At 38.2% G+C, this 25037-nt stretch overlaps 1 protein-coding gene across 2 annotated transcripts in view; it reads left to right on the top strand.

Moving 5' to 3' along the window:
• Positions 1–24368, top strand: part of ALS2 (ALS2, alsin Rho guanine nucleotide exchange factor) — an 84404-nt gene extending 60036 nt beyond the window's left edge. The window contains exons 22-34 of one of the 2 annotated variants that reach the window (XM_025405122.1): positions 264–375; positions 583–660; positions 5494–5627; positions 7883–8050; positions 12573–12690; positions 13657–13814; positions 15715–15837; positions 16668–16844; positions 18852–18897; positions 19113–19174; positions 20026–20175; positions 20411–20507; positions 22744–24368. In XM_025405122.1, coding sequence (XP_025260907.1) covers positions 264–375; positions 583–660; positions 5494–5627; positions 7883–8050; positions 12573–12690; positions 13657–13814; positions 15715–15837; positions 16668–16844; positions 18852–18897; positions 19113–19174; positions 20026–20175; positions 20411–20507; positions 22744–22782 — 1462 coding nt within the window. In that variant the 3' untranslated portion in view covers positions 22783–24368. The remainder of the gene's footprint in view (positions 1–263; positions 376–582; positions 661–5493; positions 5628–7882; positions 8051–12572; positions 12691–13656; positions 13815–15714; positions 15838–16667; positions 16845–18851; positions 18898–19112; positions 19175–20025; positions 20176–20410; positions 20508–22743) is intronic. The other variant, XM_025405123.1, reaches the window with a different exon arrangement.
• Positions 24369–25037: the final 669 nt, after the last annotated feature.

Here is a 25037-nt window from a genome sequence, read left to right as displayed (position 1 = left end):
TTATCAAGTAACTACCTGGGGTATCTACAGATCTGTGTCAGATAGACCACAATATTAAATTCCTCAGAGAACATTACTGAGTGAGATGTCTTTTGCTCTCACCTTGTCCCATATTTGAGGAGACAAAGTTAACTACTTTAACTAGAAAAATGGAATCTATACCAGCCTAGGGTTGATGCCTGGGATCTCCCATGTGATAATTGTCTTTTCCCTACTTTATCCTTGTCTTCAGTGCTTTTTCTTTTCTTTTTATTTCTGTGCAGGGGGGAAAAGTATATGGGAATGTGGCAAGATGATGTGTGTCAAGGGAATGGTGTGGTGGTTACCCAGTTTGGATTATACTATGAGGGCAACTTTCACCTTAATAAAATGATGGTGAGTGGAATATTTGCATGTAGTTATTACTAACTTGTTAAAGCTCCTTTGTCTCTAACTTTTTAAGTCATCTTTTGATTAGTTTCTACCTCTTAGTACTATTTTCCTTCTTTTAAGATTCCATAAGGCTTTGGGGATATGACTGCGTGCACTCTTAAGTTACTCTATTTTATGTGTTGTAATTTTTCTCTTGTTTTCTTCTTATAGGGAAATGGGGTTTTGCTTTCCGAAGATGATACTATCTATGAGGGAGAATTTTCAGATGACTGGACTCTTAGTGGAAAGGTTGGAAACTAGCTTTCTTCTTTTTCTCTCTAATAAATTCTTTTACTAATTTTTTTGACTTTAAAAATAGCTGATTTATATATCCATAAAATTCATCCCTTTCAAGTGCACATTTCAGTGATTTTTAGTCAACATAGCTGTACAAACTACCACCACAATCCAGTTTCAGAACATTTCCGTCACCCAAGAAAAGCCCTTCTGCTCATTCAGTGACTTCCATTTCCACCACCAATCCCAGCCAACCACTAATCACTCTTAATCACTCTATAGATTTGCCTTTTCTGGGCCTTTTGTATAAATGGAATCATACATGCAATCTCCTCTATGTGGCTTCCTACACTTAGCATAATGTTTTTGTTTTTTCCATATTGTGGCATGTATAGTATTTGTTCCTTTTTATGACTGAATAGTTTTCCAAAACTACATTTTGTTTATTCTTTTACCAGTTGATGGACATCGAGTTATTTCCAACTTAAGACTATTGTGAATAATGCTGCCATAAACTTTCAAATGCAGTTTCTTGTGTAGACTTATATTTTCATTTTCATTTCTCAAGTAGATGCCTAGAGTGTAATTGCTGGGTTTTATGGTAAATTGATGTTTAATGTATTAAGAAACTGTCAAACTTTTTTCCAAAATGTCTGTACCATTTTACATTCCCATCAGCAATGTGTGAGAATACTAATTTCTCCATATCAATGAGGATACTAATTTCTCCATATCAAAAAATATTTCTGATTTTCAGTCTTTTTTTCTTACAACCATTCCAATGGGTATGAAGTGGTATATCCTGGTTTTCATTTGCATTTCCCTAGTGACTAATGATGTAGAACATGCTTATTAGTGATTCATATATCTTCTTTGATGAAATGTCTGTTCAGATCTTTGGCCTATTTATAAAATTTTGTTTGTACTCTTGTATGAATTATAAGGATTCTTTCTGTATTCTGGATACATGTCCTTTATCAGATATGATTTGTAAATATTTTCTTGCAGTCTGTGACTTGTCTTTTATTTTCTTAATGGTGTCTTTTGAAATAGAAAAGTTTTTCATTTTAACGAACTCTATAAAAAATTTTATGAATTATGCTTTTGATGTTATGTCTAAGAAGTCTTTGCCTTTTGGCTCACTCCTGTAATCCCAGTACTTTGGGAGGCCGAGGCGGGTAGATCACGAGGTCAGGAGATCAAGACCATCCTAGCAAACACGGTGAAACCCCAGTCTCTACTAAAAATACAAAAAATTAGCCAGGTGTGATGGCAGGCACCTGTAGTCCCAGCTACTCGGGAGTCCGAGGCAGGAGAATGGAGTGAACCCGGGAGGTGGAGTTTGCAGTGAGCCGAGATCCCAGCACTATACTCCAGCCTGGGCGACAGAGTGAGACTCCGTCTAAATTTAAAAAAAAAAAAAAAAATTTTTGTTTTGCCTTTTATATTTAGGTCTGTGATTGATTTTAAGATAACTTTTGTATATGGGTTGAGTTATGTGTCCAAATTAATATTTTTGCATATGGCTATCCAAATTTCCCAGCACCTTTTCCCGTTGAATCTTGGCACCTTTGTTGACCAGAAAATGTGTTTATTTCTGGTCTCTCAGTTATATTTCACTGATCAACATGTCTCTCCTTGTGTTAATACCACACCATCTTGATTACTGTTGATTCCTAGTAAGTTGTGAAATCAGGAATATAAGTCCTCCAAATTTGTTCTTCTTCAAAATTGTTCTGGCGAATCTAGATTCTTTGCCTTTTCATATAAATTTTAGGACTGGCTTATCAAGATTCTGCAATAAACCTTGCTAAGATTTTGATAGAGATTGCATTGAATCTATAGATCAATTTGGGGAGAATTGCCGTATTAATAATATTGACTCTTCCAACCCATGAACATAGAACATCTCACAGTCTATTTAGATCTTTAATTTCTCTTGGCAATGTTTTCTAGGTTTCAGTGTACACATCTTGCCTTTCTTTGGTTAAATTTATTTCTAAGTATTTTATTGGTGCTATTGTGAAGCGTTGTTTTCTTAATTTCATTTTCAGATTGTTCATTGCTATAATAAAAAAATGCAGTTGATTTTGTATTTTGTTCTTGTATCCTGAAATCTTGCTGAATTTGTTTATTAGTGTTAGTATGTGTGTGTGTGTGTGTGTATTTCTTAGGATTTCTTGCATACAGAATCATGTCACCTACAAGTAAATAGATTTTTGCTTCTTTCTTTATAATATGGAAGGCTTTTATTTATTTTTCTTGTCCAGTTGCACTGGCTAGAGTCTCCTGTGGAATGTTGAATAGAAAATATTAAGATTGGACACCTTTACATTGTTTTCTATTTTAGAGAAAAGCGCTTTTTTTTTTGAGATAGGGTCTCACTTTGTCACCCAGGCTGGAGTGCAGTGGTGTGATCTCAGCTCCCTGCAGTCTCAACCTCCTGGGCTCAAGTAATCCTCCCTCCTCAGCCCCCCAAATAACTGGGACTACAGGCACATGCCACCATGTCTGGCTAATTTTTTTTTTTTTTTTTTTTTTTTTTTTAGAGACAGGGTTTCGCTATGTTGCCCAAGCTGGTCTCAAATTCCTGAGCTGAAGCAATCCACCCACAGTGCTAGGATTACAGTCATGAGCCACCATGCCTGGCTGAAAAGCATTTTTGTTAAAGTGCTTTTCCATTGTCTGTTGAGATGATTGTGTGGTTTTTATCGTTTATTCTACTAATATGGTGTATTATATTGGTTGCTTTTCTGATGTTAAACCAACCTTGCCCTCCTGGGATGAATTGTACTTGGTCATGGTGTATAATTTTTTTATATGTTGATGTTGCTGGATTTAATGCCAATATTTTGTTGAGGATTTTTGCATTCATATTTGTGAGAGGTAATGGTCTGTAGTTTTCTTTTATTGTGATGTCTTTGTCTGTCTTTGATATCAGGATAATTCTGGCCTCATAGAACAAGTTGGGAAGTGTTCCTTCCTCCCCTGTTTTCTGAAAGTTTGCGAAGCTTTGTTATTATTTCTTCTTTGAATGTTTGGGAGAATTCACCAATGAAGTCTTCTGGGCCTAAGCATTACTTTGTGAGAAACTTTTTAATTTCTAACTTAGTTTTTTTACTTGCTTTAGGTCTATTTAGATTTTCTATTTCTCATTGAGTCAGTTTTGGTACTTTTTGTCTTCCTAGGAATTTTTCTATTTCTCTATGTTATCTACTTAGTTAGCATAAAGCTGTTCTCTTAGTATTCCATTCTGTCTTCACATGTTTGTGATGCTATAATAAAATATCATAGACTGGGAAATTTATTTCTTCATAATTTTGCAAGCTGGGAAGTCCAAGATCAAGGCAACAGCATTCCCTGTCTGGTGAAGGCCTTCTTGGCTGAGTCCTCACATAGCAAAAGATGGAAGGTCAGAAAGGCCTAAGATAGTTCCCTCTGGCACTTTTCTTTTTGTTTTTTTTCTTTTGAGATAGAGTCTTGCTCTGTCACCCAGCCTGAAGTGCAGTGGCACGATCTCCACTCACTGCAACCTCCACCTTCTGGGTTCAAGCGATTCTTCTGCCTCAGCCTCCTGAGTAGATGGGATTACAGGTGCGTGCCATCATGCACAGCTAATTTTTGTATTTTTAGTAGAGACGGGGCTTCACCATGTTGGTCAGGCTGGTCTCGAACTCCTGACCTTGTGATCCACCCACCTCGGCCTCCCAAAGTGCTAGGATTACAGGCGTCAGCCACCGCGCCCAACCCTCTGGCCATTTTCTAAGGCACTGCTCCATTCATGAGGACACTGTCCTTAATCACTTCCCAAAAGGCTCCACCTCTTACAACCATCACAATAGGGTTTAAGTTTCAGTACAGATTTTAGAGGAGACACTTTCAAAACATAGCACCTTCTAACTTTTTTAATTCTATAGGCTGGTAGTAATAACCTGTTTCACTCTTGATTTTATAAACTTTTGTTTTCTCTTTTTTGCTTGATTAATGTAGTTAAATGTCAATTTTGTGTATCTTTTCAAAGAAGCAACTTTTAGTTTCATTGATTTTTCTTTATTTTTTGTCTTCTATCTCATCTACTGATTTTTGCACTAATCTTTATCATTTCCCTCCTCTTTCTTGCTTTGGATTTAGGTTGTTAGTTTGTTCCTCCTTTTGTAATTTTATTATGTGGAATTTTACATTACTGATTCAAGATCTTCCTGAAAAGATAGGTGTTAACAGCTATAAGTTTCCCTCTAAGCACTGCTTGTAATTTACATCATCCCCTATATTTTAATATATTGTATGGTCATTTTATACAGTTCAAAATATTTTCGAGTTTTCCCTGTGTGTGTGTTTTTTTTCTTTTACCCATGGATTATTTTCATATACTCTTTGAGACATGCATGTGCCCATATTTTGTTTGAGATTTAAAGAGTTAGAGACTGGTAAAGAGCAAGTTGAAAAGGAAAACAACCATTTAGTGCTTTTTTACTCTTAATTTTAAAAATTGAGGGCTGGGCGTGGTAGCTCATGCTTGTAATCCCAGCACTTTGGGAGGCCAAGTTGGGTGAATCACTTGAGGTGAGGAATTCGAGACCAGCCTGGCCAGCATGGTGGAACCCCGTCTTTACTGAAAACACAAAAACTTAGCTGGGCGTGGTGGCGGGCGCCTGTGATCCCAGCTACTTGGGAGGCTGAGGCAGGAAGATCACTTGAACCCAGGAAGCAGAAGTTGCAGTGAGCCAGGATCGCACCATTGCACTCCAGCCTGGGCAAATAGAGTAAGACTCTGTCTCCAAATAAATAAATAAATATTGAATATATTTCCTCTAACCCCACATTTTATTCTCTGACTTTACCTAGGGAACACTGACTATGCCAAATGGAGACTACATTGAAGGTTATTTTAGTGGAGAATGGGGATCTGGGATAAAAATCACTGGAACCTACTTCAAACCTAGTCTGTATGAGAGTGATAAAGACAGACCTAAAGTTTTGTGAGTAACTAGTGTTAATTCTGGATGAATTACTGAATGTTTGGAGTTGTCTTGCTTTTATCAAAGCTGGTTAATATTTTAAAAGCAAAATCAAGTTCTTAAAGTCTTCTTTTTTATTTTATTTTATTTTTATTTTTTGAGACAGGGTGTCACTCTGTCACCAGGCTGAACTGCAGTGGCGTGATCATGGCTCACTGCAGCCTTGACCTCCTGGGTTCATGTGATCCTCCCGCCTCAGCCTCCCAAGTAACTGGGACTACAGGCACCCACTACCATGCGTGGCAAATTTTTCTAATTTTTCTAATTTTTACAGAGACTGGGTCTTGCGCTTGCTCAGGCTGGTCTTGAACCTGAGCTTAAGCGATCCTCCTGCCTCAGCCTCCCAAAGTGCTGGGATTACAGGTATGAGCCACTGCACCTGGCCAAAGTCGTCGTCTTTTTTTTTTTTTTTTTTTTAAACAAGATGTAACCGCCTTGAATTGTCAACTGACACTACTTTAGATGACTAAATCTATAGTCTTGTCTATAGTCTTGGTTTAGATTATAAGCCTTAAAGCATGGATGTTTAAAAGGAAAGTTCCCCGTGTGAGAGAGTTTTTTTTTTTTTTGGAGATGGAGTCTCAGTCTGTCGTCTAGGCTGGAGTATGGTGGTACCATCTCGGCTCACTGCAGTGTCTGTCTCCCGGGTTCAAGCGATTCTCTTGCCTCAGCCTCCCGAGTAGCTGGGACTATAGGCGCACACAACCATGCCCGGCTAATTTTTTGTATTTTTAGTAGAGACAAGGTTTCACTATGTTGGCCAGGCTGGTCTCGAACTCCTGACCTCAAGTGATCTGCCCACTTTGGCCTCTCAAAGTGCTGGGATTACAGGTGTGAGGCACTGTGCCCAGCCTGAAAGAGCATTCTGAAATGGAATCTGTACACAACTTGATTTTGAAAAGTAAAGAACATATACATACACACACCCACCCACCAAGTGGCATAGTAAAATCTGCATATATGAGGGAAAAAAGGAAAATCTAAGTATATTATGCCCAACCCCATTGCATTTTTTACTTTATTCTCTGTTCTCCCACCATCTGTCCCTAGATGTGGCACAATCACAGAAGTGGACAGTTTTTGGCATATGTCTATTTTTCTTTATTGATTGCAGCTTTAATTTTATCATTATATTTGGTAGCACCTCAGTTTTTTTTGTTCCTAAGGATATGTTTTCTGTACCATGTTTATTCTTAAGAGTATTTTAGAACCCAGTATGAAATGCATTTTAAATTCTCATTATAAGATGTGCAAGGTTCAGAAAGTCCTTGTTCTAACAGGAATCAATTTTTATTTTTATTTATTATTTTTTAAATTAAAAATTTTTTTTTTTCTGAGACAGAGTCTCACTTTGTCGCCCAGGCTGGAGTGCAGTGGCGTGATCTCAGTTCACTGCAACCTCCACCTCCCAGATTCAAGCGATTCTCCTGCCTCAGCCTCCCAGGTAGCTGGGATTACAGGTATGGGCCAGCTCGCCTGCCTAATTTCTTTTTTTTTTTTTTTTTGAGATGCAGTGTCGCTCTGTCACTCAGGCTGGAGTGCAGTGGCGCGATCTTGGCTCACTGCAACCTCCGCCTTCTGGGTTCAAGCCATTCTCCTGCCCCAGCCTCCTGAGTAGCTGGGATTACAGGGATGCGCCATGCACCACCACGCCCAGCTAATTTTTGTATTTTTAAAAGAGATGGGGTTTTGCCATGCTGGCCAGGCTGGTCTCGAACTCCTGACCTCAAGTGATCCACCCCCTTTGGCCTCCCAAAGTGCTAGGATTACAGGCGTGAGCCACCACGCCCAGCCAATTTTTTGTGTTTTTAATAGAGGCAGAGTTTCACCATGTTGGCCAGGCTGGTCTTGAACTCCCGACCTCAGGTGTTCCGCCTGCCTTGGCCTCCCAGAGTGCTAGGATTACAGACATAAGCCACCGCACCTGGCCAGGAATCAATTTTTAAAAATTAATTCTGTGGAATTATAGGAGGCAGAGTCAATTGGTTTGCTTTGTACTTAATATTCCATACACTTTAATATCCAGAAAACAATAATTAGCTAAAAAACAGTCCTTTAAAATTTTCATTTTGTGTTTTAAAAATAGAATTACCATCAGTCTTGGCAGTTTTGGTCACAAAAAAAGCATTCTCAGTTGTATGTTAGAAAGTTTCTGTTCTTTGGAACGATTTTGCACAAAAGAAATGATTAATAAAAGGTTGATATGACTTTATTAGCAGGAAGCTAGGAAACCTGGCAGTGCCAGCTGATGAGAAGTGGAAAGCAGTGTTTGATGAATGTTGGCGCCAACTGGGCTGCGAGGGCCCAGGCCAAGGGGAAGTTTGGAAGGCATGGGACAATATTGCTGTGGCCTTGACCACCAGTCGGCGCCAACACAGAGACAGGTGAGTGAACGCCTGCTCAACATAGAGCAGAGCATGTTAGGAAGATGAAACTTAAGACCAGTAAGTAGTCAAGGCTCACTACATTTAATTTAAAAGTTAATGATGTACTTCTGCTTCTGGGTAAGAGGGATTAAAACACACTTTCTTTATCTTCTGTTGAACTCAACTATTAAACCTGAATAGAATACATGGACAGTTATTTATGAACTCTGAAAAGTCTATATCAATAAGTAGATTGAGGAAGAATACCTGAATTCAAAGTACCACAAAACCAGTGATGAGTTTACTTGATGTTTTGCTCCAATATCCCTCAGCCAGAACTCAGTGCAGCATGAAACATGAAAGCAAGGACTGTGGTGCAGACAGACAGGGACACAGAAAAAATCCCTCTGGTTCTGGCTCATGGAGTGACAAAGGGACTCCTAAAATTCAGAGTGGTTGATACATACTCAGTTTTCTTTCTTTTTTCTCCATTTTCTCATGCCCAAGCCTCCAGGACCTTCTGTGGCAGGGGTGGTAATGGCAGCAGCTAGAGCAGGCATGAACAGGAAACTTGTAAAAGTCAAAACTCCAAGAGAGTGGAATCTTCTTCCCCCTTTGGTGGCTCCTTAGGTCAAAAGAAGTCCAAGCCCCAACCCCACTGCATTTTTGACTTTGTTATCTGTTCTCCCACCATCTGTCCCTAGATGTGGCACAGTCACAGAAGTGGACAGTTTTTGGCCAGAGGACCTTAAAAGGGGTGCCTGAGACCCAGAAAATACTGGGGATGTGATGGAGAGGAGCTCTGGGAAATAAGCCCATAAAGTTGTTTGTGAACTCCTGGGCTCACCCTAGACCTGCACATGTAAGGATTTGATCCTAATTAGTACCAAAGAGTTTGAGAACCAAGCTCATAGGTAGACCACTCAGGTCCCAGAGCAGTCATTAAGTTGTACACTCACAGAACAAACCCAGAAAGGATGCAAAGGCTTTGAGAAGTGAACTGGCATCAGCTTCATGGCCCACAGGAAACTAAAGCAAAAATATCTGCTGTTTTAGGGATTCTCAATATCACTTACACATTCAGTGATTTGCTGGAAGAATTCACAAGACTCAGCATATAGTTGTACTCACAAGTAAGATTACAGCAACACAGTAGGGACGCACAACCAGGTCATAAGGGAAAAAGACACAGGTAGAGTCTGGAGGAATCCATGTGTAAGCTTCCCATGATCTCTCCTTTCTGGGAGGAGTCACACACAACACAGTTTTCCCTGCAGCAAAGTGCAGCCACACGTGTCTCATGTTTCTGCCCAGGGAAGCCCACTAGAGACTCAATGCCCAGCGTTTATATTGGGAGCGGGTCACATAGGCACCCTGTGCCTGGCAGTTGCCAAATTCCACAGTCCCAGCTTACAGGAAAGCAGATGTTCAACATAAATCACATTGTTAATCTAAGGACAGCAAAACACCTTTGTCAGTATACGGAACTTATACGAAGCTTAATTCCCAAGTACCGGCCAAGGGTCAACCTTATAAGCAGTTCCTTTTTATTTTATTTCATTTTTATAAATAGAGACAGGGTCTTGCTATATTATCCAGGCTGGTCTCGAACTCCTGGCCTCAAGGAATCCTGCCTCGGTCTTACAGAAGTGCTGGGATTTCAGGCGTGAGCCACGGCACCTAGCCCAGGTCCTTCTAAAGATAACAGTTTCAAGCCTGCTATGTTTACTCTTTTATGAATGTCAACATTCTCCATAGGATATAAACAAGACCCAGAGTTTTATAATGCTCAAAATATCCAAGACATTAACCAAAATTACTCAGCAATGAAAGAACCATGAAAGTCTCAATTTATTTCAGGAAAGAAAATCAATAAATATCAACAGATGACATAGATGTTGAAGTTGTCTGACAAGAACTTTAAGGCAGCTATTATAAAATGCTCAGATGTGCAATCGCAAACACCCTTGAAATAAATATTAGAACAAATGTATCAGCAAAGAAACAGAAGATATAAAGAAGAGCCAAATCAAAATTTTGGGTTTGAAAATTACACTAACCAAAATAACTTACTGTATGAACTCAGTGGCAGAATTGAGGTGGCAATGGAAGAGTCGGTGAACCTGAAGATAGATCAATATGGATTATCAAATCCAAACAACCGAGAGAAAAAACATGAGAAAAAAAAAAGTGAACACAGCCTCAGGGACTTGTGGGTCTAAATTTGTTTCCTTAGAATTCCAGAAGAAAAGGAGAAAGAATGGACTGAGCATGGTGGCACACACCTGTAATCCCAGCACTTTGAGAGGCTGAGGCAGGCGGATCACCTGAGGTCAGGAGTTCGAGACCAGCCTGGCCAACATAGTGAAACCCCGTATCTACTAAAAATACAAAATTAGCCCAGGCGTGGCGGCATGTGCCTGTAATCCCAGCTACTTAGGAGGCTGAGGCAGGAGAATCGCTTGAACTCGGAGGCAGAGGTTGCAGTGAGCTGAGATAGCGCCATTGCACTCCAGCCTGGGCAAAAATAGCAAAACTCCGTCTCAAAAAAAAAAAGAAAAGAAAAAAGAAAAGACAAGGAGAAAGAATGAGGAATGGAACATTTTGTGAAGAAATAATGGTTGAAAACATCTCAAGTTTAGTAAAAGATGTGAAACCTACAGATTCAAGTAGCTGAACAAATCCCATCTTGGGAAAAACCAGAGATAACCATGTATAGACACATATTAAAATTCATGGACAAAGATCTTGAAAGCAGCTAGAGTAAAATAATGGGAAATCAGCAATTCAAATGACTGCATATTTCTCATTAGAAACCTTGGAAGCCAGAAGGAAGTGGCAAAACGTTTTTGAAATGCTGAAAGAGAAGTTACAGATGTACTTGTTCATTTCTCTCTCTTTTTCTCCTTTGTAAAATTTTCTCTTTTTCACCTTTTTTTCCCTTTTCTTTTCTTTTTTTTCTTCTTTTCTCCTGCTTTTCTTCATCTGCCTTTCTTCTTTAATTTGACCAGTAGCTCCCACAAGCATTGCTTAGCATTTGGACCTAAAAAATCTACTAATCCCTGCAGCAAAACTTCCTAATTAACTATGACTTTTTTGAGTTTAATTCTAGATAATGGTTTGTTTGAGCTGTGCCTTCGTTGTTAAAATATCAAGGAGCATACTTTAATCTGTGCATGTAACTACATACAGTTAATTTTTAAATCAGTTTTATGCTGGTCTTCATTTCCACATGTCAGTTGCTTTCTGAAAGGAATTGAACAAAAACTGGGCAAGTATCCATGTATTCAGAATGCAAATATTTGTTCTGAATAATTAAATGTTCTAGTTTGCTAAAAGTTACCAAATTGTTTAAATAAATTACCAATATTCAAATAATTTTAATACATTAAAGTATAATTACATAGAAATTAAATTCCAGAGGTTGAAAGATACTTCAGGAACTTGAAATGTTTCACAGTCAAGTCTAACAAATACTAACTGTTATTCTAGCCTGGAGAGATTAGTTTAGATTCTATCTAATTGAGTATCCCCAAAATTGATATTTAAAGTAAACCATAGTATAATTTTTGCTTGCTTGATATTCGTGTGTGTGTGTTTCAAGAAATTAAATGTAGAAAGAAGTGATTTTTTTCTATATTTGGGGTACATAGGAATTGATTTTAGTATTTCATTCATGAAGTTCATAATTGTTACCTTCTACTCTATCAGTAGAAGAAATGGAAACTCCCAGAATTGATTAAAGCCATTGAATGCCCCTTGTGCATGATACAGATGGTCAGCTTAGTACAGCCCTGTCAGTTCGACTTGAGACTTTAGCCCTTCAGTTCACCTGGGTTAACTGTTGTTAGGTGTTTCTGAGAAGTGAAAATGAATGAACTTTTTATATAAAATTATATTGCTACCACAAAGATCTTATTTGTTTATCTAAAATCATATAATAATAATGATTATGCACAGTTTTCAGTTTCTCATTGGTTGTCATCTAATGATAGAATACTATTACCAAAAATTTCAGTTGTTTACTAGCATGTGTTTTCTCTTAGCCTCTTCATCCAGTTTCTGTTATGTGCTTACCTTGTCACCTGTTGGAGTATCATTATCTCCTTGCTTCTTAACCTCGTTTTCATTTCTTCCTTTGCCCTTTGACTTATTTCCCTTTTTCCTTTGCTCCCTTCCCTCTTTTATTCCTTTTATTCCATTTTTCTGTTGTCACCAACGGGTCTGTCACCTTCAAGCTAATATCATATTTATCTTCAAGCTAATGTCATATTATTTCCAACTCCATGGTTTAGATTGGAGCAGAATCTTCATTAATTTATTGTAGTTGGTACAAAGTAACACTACCTGATTTCCGAATGAATGTTATGTAAACCGAGTATCTAATAGCAGGATCATGATCCTTTCTGAGCTCGTTGGGGTTAGTACTGTGTTGGACGCTCCACTTTGACTGGAGCCACTGATTGTTTCATGTGACAATTTACACGTATCTTGCTTTCTTGATGTGAAATACAGTAGCCTTTTCTTTCCCTTTTTATAGTCCAGAAATATTAAGTCGTTCACAGACTCAGACACTAGAGAGTTTGGAATTCATTCCACAGCATGTTGGTGCCTTCTCTGTGGAGAAATATGATGACATCAGGAAATATTTAATAAAGGTAAACTAGAGTAAAAATTACACTGGTCTTGTGAATTAATGATTCACCTACCACAATATATCATTCAGATAGACTCACAGCTTAATGTTATTCTAATCCTGTTTTTGCATCCTGTGCATTTCTTTTGTTAATTATCTAACTACCAATAAATGTACTATCTAATTACATTTCTACCTAAAGATTGTCCCATTACTATGATAGAACATTTAAGTTTTTTAAGGCATTCAAGGGGCTTCTTAAGAAATACAATTAGAGTTTAAAATTGCTTTTTGTTAATAACATTAGCAAACTAGAGATTGTGTAAGTAAAGCATGCTGCCCTCACCCCTGGATAGGCTGTTTGCTCCCTTCCAAACCTTGAAAGACCGGCTACAATTTAAAGTGTGATATATATTGATGGGAAGTGCAGGAAGGAGTATTCTGAGAAGTCAGGGGAACTGAAGGATGACTCTTTTAGAGTATCATCAACAGTCAGTGTTTAGTTTTCTCCAAGGTAACGTTTTGTATCATTTTTGTGAAGTTTAAAGTATATTTGAATCTTTTTAAAATTTTGTATTTTTTTTTTTTTAGGAGATGGGGGGGTCTCACTGTGTTGCTCAGACTGGCCTCAAACTCCTGAGCTCAATCCGTCCTCCTGCCTCAGCCTCCCTAGTAGCTGGGACTATAGGCATGAGCCACCACATCCAGCAGAGTATTTCTTTTAGTGGTATTCCATATCAGTACTTCCAAAGCCATTTGCCCAAAATGTTAACGAGATTCTTTGATCAAGATTAGGAACTCCAGGTTCATATAACTGGGGTAGACTCAGTACTTTCAAAAAAATTAAAGTATTTCAATATTCCTGGTCCCAAAATTGACTCTTGACATTTTGACAATTGTTTGTCATTTATGAAGTTGTTTCTTATTGATGGATTGTTTCTGCTGTTAATGCACATTGACTGACTTCATTGATTCTCTTCCTACTCAGGCCTGTGACACTCCTCTGCACCCCCTGGGCAGGCTTGTGGAGACACTGGTTGCAGTGTATAGAATGACATACGTGGGCGTAGGAGCCAACCGCAGGTTATTGCAGGAGGCTGTAAAGGAGATTAAGTCCTATCTTAAGCGAATTTTCCAGCTGGTGAGGTAAGAGAGCTTTTCACTAAAGTCTGCAGCTTATGGAATACTATTTTATACCAATGCTTGGGTAGTTTCATCCTGAATCATCAAGAAAATAGTTTTATGCCACAGTCCTTTAATATATTAAATAAAGAAAACATGTTTTAAATGTATGCGTAAGCTGTAAACATAAAAAAGATGAACCTTAGCTATTGTTATTTATTTATTTTTATGTCTTATTAAGTGTAACAGAAAGCTAAAATAAATGGGGTTTTTAAATTCCAATTTTGGTATGAAGTATAGTAGTCGTCTTATTTGGATTCAGTCTCTAGGCAAAAATCAGGTATCTAAAACCCAACCACAGAGTAGATAAAGTTTAATATAAAGTTTTGTCCCTGAGTTCTTGTGTCTTGTCCTTTGGCAACAGTATCACATACATTCATTTGTTTAACAAATTAACAAATATTTATGGAGCATTTCTATGTAATAGCGATCATTCTAGGCTCTCAAGGGATTTATCAGTGAACAAAGAAAATCTTTGCTGTCATGGAGCTTACATTCTAATGGGGGAAAAGAGTCAACATAAAAAACATATGCAGTATGTCAGATAGTGATTAGCGCTGTAGAGAAAAATAAAGGGAAAGAGTACTAGACGTGAGATGCTATTATTTTAAAGAGAAGATCAGAGCAGGCTGACTAATACAGTGGTGGTATTTGAGCAGAGACTTAGAAGAAGGCAATTAAATGAGACAGTAAGCATCTTTGGAAAGAGAGTTCCAGGCAGCAAACAGATTTAAGCTTGTGAGATATAAGATCTTTTACTGAGTTGAAGCCAACAAGTAAATACTATAGTGAGATAATTATACAAAAGTTAATAAATTTGTCCCAGAACTTCCATATATTGTTTGCCTCAACATTTGGAAATGTTTCAGGTTTTGAGGGAGAAGTGATCTATTAAAAAGATCAGTAGCCTGGGCTAGCTCTGACATTAGCTAGATGAGTATAATGAAAATAAGTTTCCTGACCTTTTTTAGTTTTTTCAACTATATAATTAGGTCAGATGGAGGTGCAAGATGTAAATCTACAACAATAGAGAAGACTGCATATTGCCTTTAAAGGGCCAAAATTAAAGTCTGTAAAAATAAGAGAAAATAAACTTATTTATGGTAGAGTCCACTAACCTACAAGAAGTCAGAGTTAAAGTCTATGGCAAAACTCAAAGCTCAGGAAAAAAAATTCCTCACCGATTTATCCCCTTGATCATTTGAAAAATTAATTTTCAACAACTTTTAAAAACATATTTTTAAATTTTATATTGAGTACAGAGGGAAATAATAGACACTGGGGACTCTAAAAGTGGGGAGTGTGTGTGGGAGGGTGAGGGTTGAAAACTTTCTTATTGGATACAGTGTTCACTGTTCAGGTGATGGGGATACTAGAAGCCCAGACTTTACCACTACCTGATATATCCATACAACACAACTGCATATGTACTCCCTGAATCTATAAAAATAAAATAAAACTTTACATTGTATCTTCTGTAATTAATCACTTTTTCCCTTAACGTTGGACATTTAGTTTCCATCAGTATTTGCTTATATTCTAGAATAGTGGTCCTGCTCAGAGTTAATATAAATTGACCTCAGATGAGATTTGCCAGTAAGGGACACGTATCTCATACAGATCGGAATTCTCCATTCCTTAGTAACTAGACAGAAGAAAATCATAGCACGTGAAGATTTTGTAGTGGTATTATTCATTAGCGGCATTCTTAATTTTATCCTGTCAGAAACATCGGTTTTCTCAGGGAACTAAAATACTTAGTTGATAATAAAGCTTGCTTTCATAGCTAATGGAAATGTGTTTTTATGCTTTTCAACCCCCCTAGAGGTATAATTGTATAATTATATTTTTTATTCTTCCTTAGATTCTTATTTCCTGAACTGCCTGAAGAAGGCAGCACAATTCCTCTCTCTGCTCCTCTGCCAACCGAAAGGAAGTCTTTTTGCACTGGGAAGTCAGATTCCCGATCTGAATCACCAGAGCCAGGGTAAGTGGAATTGGGTGGGGACAGTGAAGAAAGGGAGTGGGGACTAGATGATCTTACCCAAAGAGCCCCAGGGAGAAAGTGTGTTCTCTAGGTCTGTTTCCTCATTTCTAAAATGGTATGGTTGGGGCCAGCCACAGTGGCTCACACCTGTAATCCCATACTTTGGGAGGCTGAGGTGGGAGGATTGCTTGATCCCAGGAGTTCAAGAGCAGCCTGGGCAACATAGGGAGACCCCATCTCTACAAAAATAAAAAAATTTAGCAGGGCATGGTGGCACACACCTACGGGCTGAGCTACTTGGGAGGCTGAGATGAGAGGATCACTTGGGCCAGGGAGGTTGAAGGCTGCAGTGAGCTATGACTGCACCATTGCGCTCCAGCCTGGGTGACAAAGTGAGACCTGTCTCAAAAAACAAAAAAAAATGTAGCTGGGTAGGTGTCCCCTCTGAGGTCCCTCTTAGGTCTCTCAAGTACCATTAGCCATACCCCAGGAAAAAGCAACCACAGATGATCTGAGCACAAAGACTGCTTAGCAAAGGAAGTAACATCACACTGACCTAGAATAACCTCAGAGAAATCAGCCTCAAAATGGAAGCAAAGTAGGTTTTCAGTTAGATTTTTAATTCATGAAAAGAATTCACAGTTTCTTCTAAGACAAAATTATAGGTAATGTCCTTATGTCAACTGCATATGTAAAGAGCAGAGTAATATAACTTCTTTAAAATTTCCCATCTCTACTTTTGACTTTTTGAAACTGAAGCTGTATCTTGGATTCTGTATTCAATTTTAATATGAAAAATGCTTCTTTCCTCCCACTCCATTATTTTGTAGTTATGTAGTAACGAGTTCTGGATTATTGCTTCCTGTGCTGCTACCTCGGCTTTACCCACCGCTGTTTATGCTTTATGCTTTGGATAATGATCGCGAGGAAGACATTTACTGGGAATGTGTCCTTCGACTAAATAAGCAGCCAGATATTGCTCTCCTGGGCTTTCTTGGGGTGCAGAGGTAAGTGTAGTAGTTATAAGCACAACCAAATCGTTTTAATTTAACATGCAAACAGCATTGTTGGAAATTTGGCACTTTGATATCTAATTATATATATGGCTTCTAATTATTTACTTTTTTGCATACGTCTTAACGAAAAAGTGATAGTTAATAATCTTTATTTCTGAGAATATTTGGAGATGAGTATGAAACCTACTGATTTTTCAGAATGTGTTTTTTATTATGTTTTCATATATATAGTAATATATGATATACATTTTTATAAATACATATATATAGTAAGTGTGTGTGTATATATAGTAAGTGTGAGCTATCTTGCCTGGTATTTTATAGCTCTTTAGAGCAGAATACGTATCTTTGGCATTCTTCCTTCTCTTCTTTTCTCTCCTCCCTCCCCGTTGGCAATTTTTAAGTTAAAGTTTTTGAAATGCTTTTTTTGGAAAGAGAGTTTCGCTCTGTCATGCAGGCAGGAGTGCAATGGTGCAATCTCAGCTCACTGCAACCTCCANATCTCAGCTCACTGCAAGCTCCGCCTCCCGGGTTCACGCCATTCTCCTGCCTCAGCCTCCCGAGTAGCTGGGACTACAGGCGCCCGCCACTGCGCCCGGCTAGTTTTTTGTATTTTTTAGTAGAGACGGGGTTTCACCGTGTTAGCCAGGATGGTCTCGATCTCCTGACCTCGTGATCCGCCCGTCTCGGCCTCCCAAAGTGCTGGGATTACAGGCTTGAGCCACCGCGCCCGGCCGGCTTCTAATTATTTACTTTTTTGCATACGTCTTAACGAAAAAGTGATAGTTAATAATCTTTATTTCTGAGAATATTTGGAGATGAGTATGAAACCTACTGATTTTTCAGAATGTGTTTTTTATTATGTTTTCATATATATAGTAATATATGATATACATTTTTATAAATACATATATATAGTAAGTGTGTGTGTATATATAGTAAGTGTGAGCTATCTTGCCTGGTATTTTATAGCTCTTTAGAGCAGAATACGTATCTTTGGCATTCTTCCTTCTCTTCTTTTCTCTCCTCCCTCCCCGTTGGCAATTTTTAAGTTAAAGTTTTTGAAATGCTTTTTTTGGAAAGAGAGTTTCGCTCTGTCATGCAGGCAGGAGTGCAATGGTGCAATCTCAGCTCACTGCAACCTCCACCTCCCAGGTTCAAGCGATTCTCATGCCCCAGCCTCCCAAGTAGCTGGGATTACAGGCACGAGGCACCATGCTCAGCTAATTTTTGTATTTTTAGTATAGATGGAGTTTTGCCATGTTGACCAAGCTGGTCTCGAACCCTTTACCTCAAGTGATCTGCTTGCCTCAGCCTCCCAGCGTGCTGGGATTATAGGTGTGAGCCACTGTGCCCAGCGCCACTGTTTTTATTAGAAGGCATTATTGCTTGTTATCCAGGGAATACTAAATGGTTATGTTTCCTTTCTAGTGCAGTGATAAAGCTGATTCCACCTCTGCCAATCACTATTTGTGCTATCAAGAGAAGTGAATAAGCCTTTTTTTTTTTTGAGACAGAGTCTCGCTTTGTTGCCCTGGCTGGAGTGCAGTGGCTCAGTCTTGGCTCGCGGCTACCTCCGCCTCCCAGGTTCAAGTGATTCTTGTGCCTCAGCCTCCTAAGTAGCTAGGATTACAGGCCTGTGTCAACATGCCCAGCAAATTTTTGTATTTTCTTATTTGTGTGCTTTTTAAAAATGTTGTGCTTTAACTGTTTTCAATGGAATAATTCAGTAGTAGAAATGAAATAAAACTGAGTGAAGGAAAAATATTTGGTAATCTCTGTAATGTGTAGGGTTATTGGGATATAGAATGACAAATCCCTTAGGGAGATGATAAAAACTCTTAAATCACTTCTGGAATGTTTATAAAAACTTAACCTGTTGTGGAGCAGTTCTTTTTAATGGGGACAGGGAAGCCAATATAGCTGTCAACTATTTTTATGGGAATTTGTCTACCATAAGTAACAACTTATATTAACAATTTATGGATTCCATTATAGGAAATTTTGGCCAGCAACCTTGTCAATCCTTGGAGAGAGTAAAAAGGTATAGTAAATTTTCTTTTCCTCAGCAAAGATGCTTTTCTCTAATGGGAAGGATTTGAAATAGCAAAACTTTTTCATTTTACTTTGATAGAACAGTACCCAAGCTTGTGTTTGCATCTGTTATTACCAAAGACCTGCACTCTGACATCAATATCATTTATTTTTGTTGTTGCAGAAAATGGTTTTCCTCCTTGACCTTCACTCCCTTTTTTGCAGGTTTTGCCAACCACAAAAGATGCTTGTTTTGCCTCAGCAGTAGAATGTCTGCAGCAGATCAGGTAATCTCTGATTTGTTGAAAAGCTACACAAATCAAAGTAGTGCTTGGTCTGTTAAGATATTATTGCCGGGCGCGGTGGCTCAAGCCTGTAATCCCAGCACTTTGGGAGGCCGAGGCGGGTGGATCACGAGGTCAGGAGATCGAGACCATCCTGGCTAACATGGTGAAACCCCGTCTCTACTAAAAATACAAAAAACTAGCCGGGCGTGGTGGCGGGCGCCTGTAGTCCCAGCTACTCGGAGGCTGAGGCGGGAGAATGGCGTGAACCCGGGAGGCGGAGCTTGCAGTGAGCCGAGATCGCGCCACTGCACTCCAGCCTGGGCGACACAGCGAGACTCCGTCTCAAAAAAAAAAAAAAAAAAAAAAAAAAGATATTATTAATACAGTCTTATCTTTACCTAAGCCTTAAGCATCCCCACTTTATATGCTGATGGTGTCAAACTCAACCTGGAAATTGGAAAAGCTCTTTTGAGACCCTTGGATTATCTTTTACTCTAAAATGACCTTGCATTTTCAAAAGGAGTGGAGAGCCATTCCAGAAATTTATCCACATAATCACATCTTTAGCCAATGGGAAATGAACCAAATTTCTCATTCAGAAAAGAGCATATATTAGGAGAATGAGATTTCACTTGGGTAAAAGGAAACGATATATGAATCGTGGACAGCTGGAGGCTACTTTTCTCATAGCACCATGGGAGTACAAAGTCATTCTTTCCAATGACTCATAATGCCTAAGTGTCCAGGTTAAGGCATGTGAACCCTAGGAGGGAATATTATCAAAAAAACATGATCAAATGTCTTTATTAAGAAAATAATAGGATATCTTTTTGTCATTGTTTCTATAACAGCACAACATTTACCCCATCAGACAAACTTAAGGTCATCCAGCAGACTTTCGAGGAGATCTCCCAGAGTGTCCTGGCATCGCTCCAGGAAGACTTCTTGTGGTCCATGGATGACTTGTTTCCCGTTTTCTTGTATGTGGTGCTACGGGCCAGGTAACTGTTTTCTGACTTTATTATTAGTGAGTCGTTATTTTTAAAAGTCTGCTGCTTGCATTTTCTGAACTGATGACAGGAGTATGCTCTTCCACTAGAAAAACATTGATTAACCCATTCCACTGTGGCATTACCTTCTTATTGAGCTGTTCTTTCTTTTTCCCATCAACTAGGGTCAGAAGGAGAATGGACATGTAGGTGAAAATAACTCAGCATCTTTTTCTCTTTGGGGCAGGATTAGGAATTTAGGCTCTGAGGTACACCTCATTGAGGATCTAATGGACCCCTATCTTCAGCATGGGGAACAGGGTATAATGTTCACCACCTTGAAGGTGAGTGTAGTTATTATTTAATACTTTTTTATCTTCATATCTGTCTTTCATTTACCATATTATAAATGCCATTAACCACTTTTTTTTGTATAGAAGTTTAATGCAAACCTTAAATGCCTTTAGAGCACATTTTGTTCTACACTTTAAAACATTGTATAGTATATTAAAGTAGGATAAGCCAGTTGTTCCTCAAAATACTAAAGCAAGTTCTTCACTATCTAATCCTCCTTGTAAATTGATCATTCAAATTGTTATAAATGCTTACATTTATATAAATAATTGTAACTCTAAAAAAGAAACAGAAAGGATTCTTAATGTACAAGAAAGTTTCCAGCAGAAGTGCTATTTAATGAAACAAGGGTAAAACACGGAAGGCAGTATGTAAATAATGAATTTGAATTCCATCTTCTTTCTTTGCCTTGTATTTACTGTAACCAATAGATTACAAATGGGCTTCTTTGATCTGGATGGCCTGGAGAGATTGTTAGAAGTCATTTGTTTCCCGCCTTGATTTTTCTTGGAATTTGGAAGAATCACTCTAAAGTTTATTGAAAGAACAGCAGATAGAAAGTGCAAAAACACTTGTGAAAAATGAGAAAGAATAGACCTACTCTTCCAGTTAGTAAAATTTATAAAATTATAATAATGAAGATAAAATAGTATGTGACTGTCACAGGAATACACAATTACCTAAATAGAATGGATAGCTCCCATATAAACACTATCGTAATAAAAACTTCACATGAAAGTGGAAACACCAAACACAAAAATGGAAAAGAGGAATTACTTAACAAATGGTAAAACAAAGTATTGGATAGCTTATTAGCAGTTTTGGAGGGAGGGTAGAATAGCAAATCATAGATGCTTCGGGGTTTAAATATAGAGAAAGGAAGAGAAAAGGAAAGACAGGTAAATTAAAATAAGAAAAAGAACTAGAATTCAATGTCATGAATTGACCTGGGTTAACTTTTTAAACTTTTCAACTAAAGTATCATTAATGCTTCTTTTTTTTGAGACAGAGTCTCACTCTGTTGCCCAGGCTGGAGTGCAGTGGTGCGATCTCAACTCACTGCAACCTCCACTTCCCAGGTTCAAGTGATTCTCCACCTCAGCCTCCCGAGTAGTTGGGATTACAAGTGCCCGCCATCATGCCTGGCTAATTTTTGTATTTTTAGTAGAGATGGGGTTTCACCAGCTTGGCCAGACTGGTCACCAACTCCTGAATTCAGATGATCTGCCCGCCTCGGTCTCCCAAAGTGCTGGGATTACAGGCGTTAGCCACTGCACCCAGCCTACCGTTAACACTTCTGTTAAATAAACTGAAAGAGGGGAGAAACTGGGGAAAATATTGACTACTGATGACTTTTATTATTAGTGTTTACATTATATGAAGAGTATCTCAACAGATCACCAAAGAAGAAACTGAACTAGTAAGTTTACATGTAGAAAAATACTCAACATCACTGAAAATCATAGTACTGCAGATTTAAATAAGGTACCATTTTGTGCTGTTAAATTAGCAAGAATGTTTTAAAGTTACTGGTGGGGTTATAGTAAAGTCATTATTATTCCCACATTGGTGATAATGGGGTAAGTAGCCCATTTTGGAAAGCAATTGTTACTAACATAGATATAAACAACATTAAAAAATGTGGAGTTTGACTCAGTGGTTCTACTCCTGGGGATTTAGCCTAAGAAATTAAAGAATGGAAAATGTTCCATGTTATCTGGATGTGCTATTCACTGGGGTATGAGTAATTCCCATACCTGGAAACTTATCATTCAGGGTGCTTCTTAAAAGTGCGTTCCTGAAAGTTATGACTCCCCAGGTCTGCAGTGAGGCTTAATCTGTATATTTATTAATCATACTAGGTGATTCTAATTAGAGTTGTACCTTTTAACGATTGGTATACTCTAAATGTCCAATCAGTAACGGCAAATTGTGGTGTCTCTGCTTGGTGAAGAATGTTAGATAGCTTGTAAAAAAAAACTTTCTTTGTTTTAGAATAAGATGGGAAATGAAAAAATTTTGTCTATACTAATTACAAGTAGGCAAAAGACAGCCACTATATAGGGGAACTAGAAGGGAACAGGGAAAAGTGAAATTGGTTAAATCTGTTGGGCCATCAACTGAATTTGTTCATAAGGGATTTTGTTTCTTTAGTCCCATATGCATTGCTCTCTTTATGTAATTTCTTTAAAAGTGAGTTTGAAATTGTTTTGAACTTTTTTCCAGGCATGTTACTACCAGATTCAGCGTGAGAAGCTTAACTAGGCTGCATAACAGCTTGAAAACTGGATTATCTACTACAGAGTGTTATAACACCATCTGGAGTCTTCCTGTAGTGGCAAAAAAGAACACTGTTGAAATTGGAAAGGACTTTGTGTTATTTAGGTTGTTAGAATGAGCCTTACTAATAATAAGAACCCTGAGCCAAGATAAAAGGACTGTATAGTTTAAAGGGAGGATTGAAAAGGAGGTAAAAAATCAGATTAGACCAGTTCTTGGCCTATGATAAGTTCTAAAAATACCATTCATCTGCTATTTGAAAAAAGAAGAGGATATCCCTTCCTACAGTAAAGGGTATGTCAGCTACGTGAAGTTGTAAGAAAAGCTTCCAGTAGAGCTTCTTATATTAAAGAAGTTGATGGATATTTTTGAATTTCTGGTTTGCCTGAATCCACCTGCAGTTACCCCGATCCCTTTGCAAGAACCAGATCGTACTTGAAACTATAGTGACCACACTCTGCCTTCCTGAGTCCCTTCCAGTCATGTGTGCATCATGTTTCTTTGCCAAGGGAGGGGAGAAAGGAGCTTTTAAACTGCAGTTTTAACTTTTTCTAAGCTTTTTCTTTATGGGAGAGGTTCTGTGCAAAACTACCACATCCTGTCCCCGAAATGTGGAATGCATCCAAATAGGAGTCTTCTGCCTCTTGACTAAAAAGAACATAGGAATTTTGTTTTTGGTTTCTTTATCATGCTACAGAGAGTGAGTACACTGGAATTCAGACACCAACTCTGAGCTGCTAGGAACCTCATTTGTCCATGCACAAACGCTGTATTCCGAGGCCTGTGAATGGCAGCCTGAGGAGATTTTGCATGCAGATTGTGTTTTCGAGCAGGACTAACAGTTGGGAAATAAGCAAAAAACTGCATCGATCCCCAGCCTGGTGGTGGTCTTCCCTATACCTCACACTGAACTCAGGATGGGAAGAAAAAAGGAAACAAGCTTTGGCTTTTTCCATCTCAAAAGTATTGTGGCACCTCAACATTTCAGTGTTTTGCTTTTTAAAAAATGCCCTATTGTAAGTTGTTGGTTTATACTGTATAAGTAACACTAGTAGCTGTTTTGAATAACATAGGTGCTCTTCCTCGTCTCATCTCCTACACCGTGGTGAGCATACAGAGTGTCCTGATTTATGTTAAGTGACTGAGATGATAATTACTTTTGGAAAAGGATCATGGTTTTTGCTCTACTTTATAATCAAGACAAGTGTTTATTAAAATACTGTTTTGGAATGTTGGCTGTAATGTAACAGCAATTTTCGTAATAAAAGGCATTCATCTTTATGTGGTTGTTTTATGATTATAGAAGAAATGAACAGGGCAGCCTAAAAAATGAAAGGAAACCCACACTTAGTATTTCTGTAGCCCACATTATAATCCATGCCTCTAAATATTGACCTGAGAAGTCCCTCTTCGGTTTTAGAAATCTCTGTCTTTAAAATAAACGTAAACCAATAGTTATAGCACCCTTTCTAGCAAAGAGCAAATTAACTTTCTGATCCCAGTAACCCAAGGACATGGGTCTCAAAAGAAATCTATTATTTCTTTGAATAAAAAGCATATTTTGATGGTTACTCTTTATTTTTTTTTCCTCCTAAACAGATTGAGGGAAAGGAAGGTAAGGCTTTAAAATTCTGGTTAGAAACGTTAGATATTATCTCCTAGTTGTAATGTTTTCTCAAGAGGCCTTTCCATCTTGCTGCTGCCTCTACCAGAATGTGCCTGTCCACTGTTGGAAGGGGACCAACCCTTAAAGATCCGTTTATGTTAAATACTTTGCATTTACATTGGAGATTGTTTTGAGTTTCTGAACAGACACGTAAATAACCACATTTGGCTGGTAAAGACAAATTTACAGAATATCTGACTCTGGGCGGGGGTGGATAATATGTGGAAATGGACAAACAAAAACTTTGAGACAAATTGACCCACTGTGAAGTTTTCCAATGATGATAGGCTGTCTCCGTTCTAGGAAAAGCCGTGTTACAATTCATCCTTTTACAGATGAAATTGTTCGGTTACTTTGGATTCTTCCTACTATATGCTTTTCAGATAGCATATTAAAATTATAAATTTTGAAGTGTATTGGAAGAAAAACCCTAAATCTCCAGGCCAATGTTTGTAAATAGAAGTCCCCGGCACTCCTGCAGCAGTTTACAATGATCATTCAGATGCGTAATGAATGCTCACAGCAGCCCAAGGACACAGGTGTTATCCCCATTTCCCCCCATTTTTCAGACAAG

This window comes from Theropithecus gelada, chromosome 12 (assembly GCF_003255815.1).
Source record: "Theropithecus gelada isolate Dixy chromosome 12, Tgel_1.0, whole genome shotgun sequence".
NCBI classification, from domain to species: domain Eukaryota; kingdom Metazoa; phylum Chordata; class Mammalia; order Primates; family Cercopithecidae; genus Theropithecus; species Theropithecus gelada.
The sequence above is the reverse complement of the archived record's forward strand: the minus strand, read 5'-3'. Positions and strand labels throughout refer to the sequence as shown.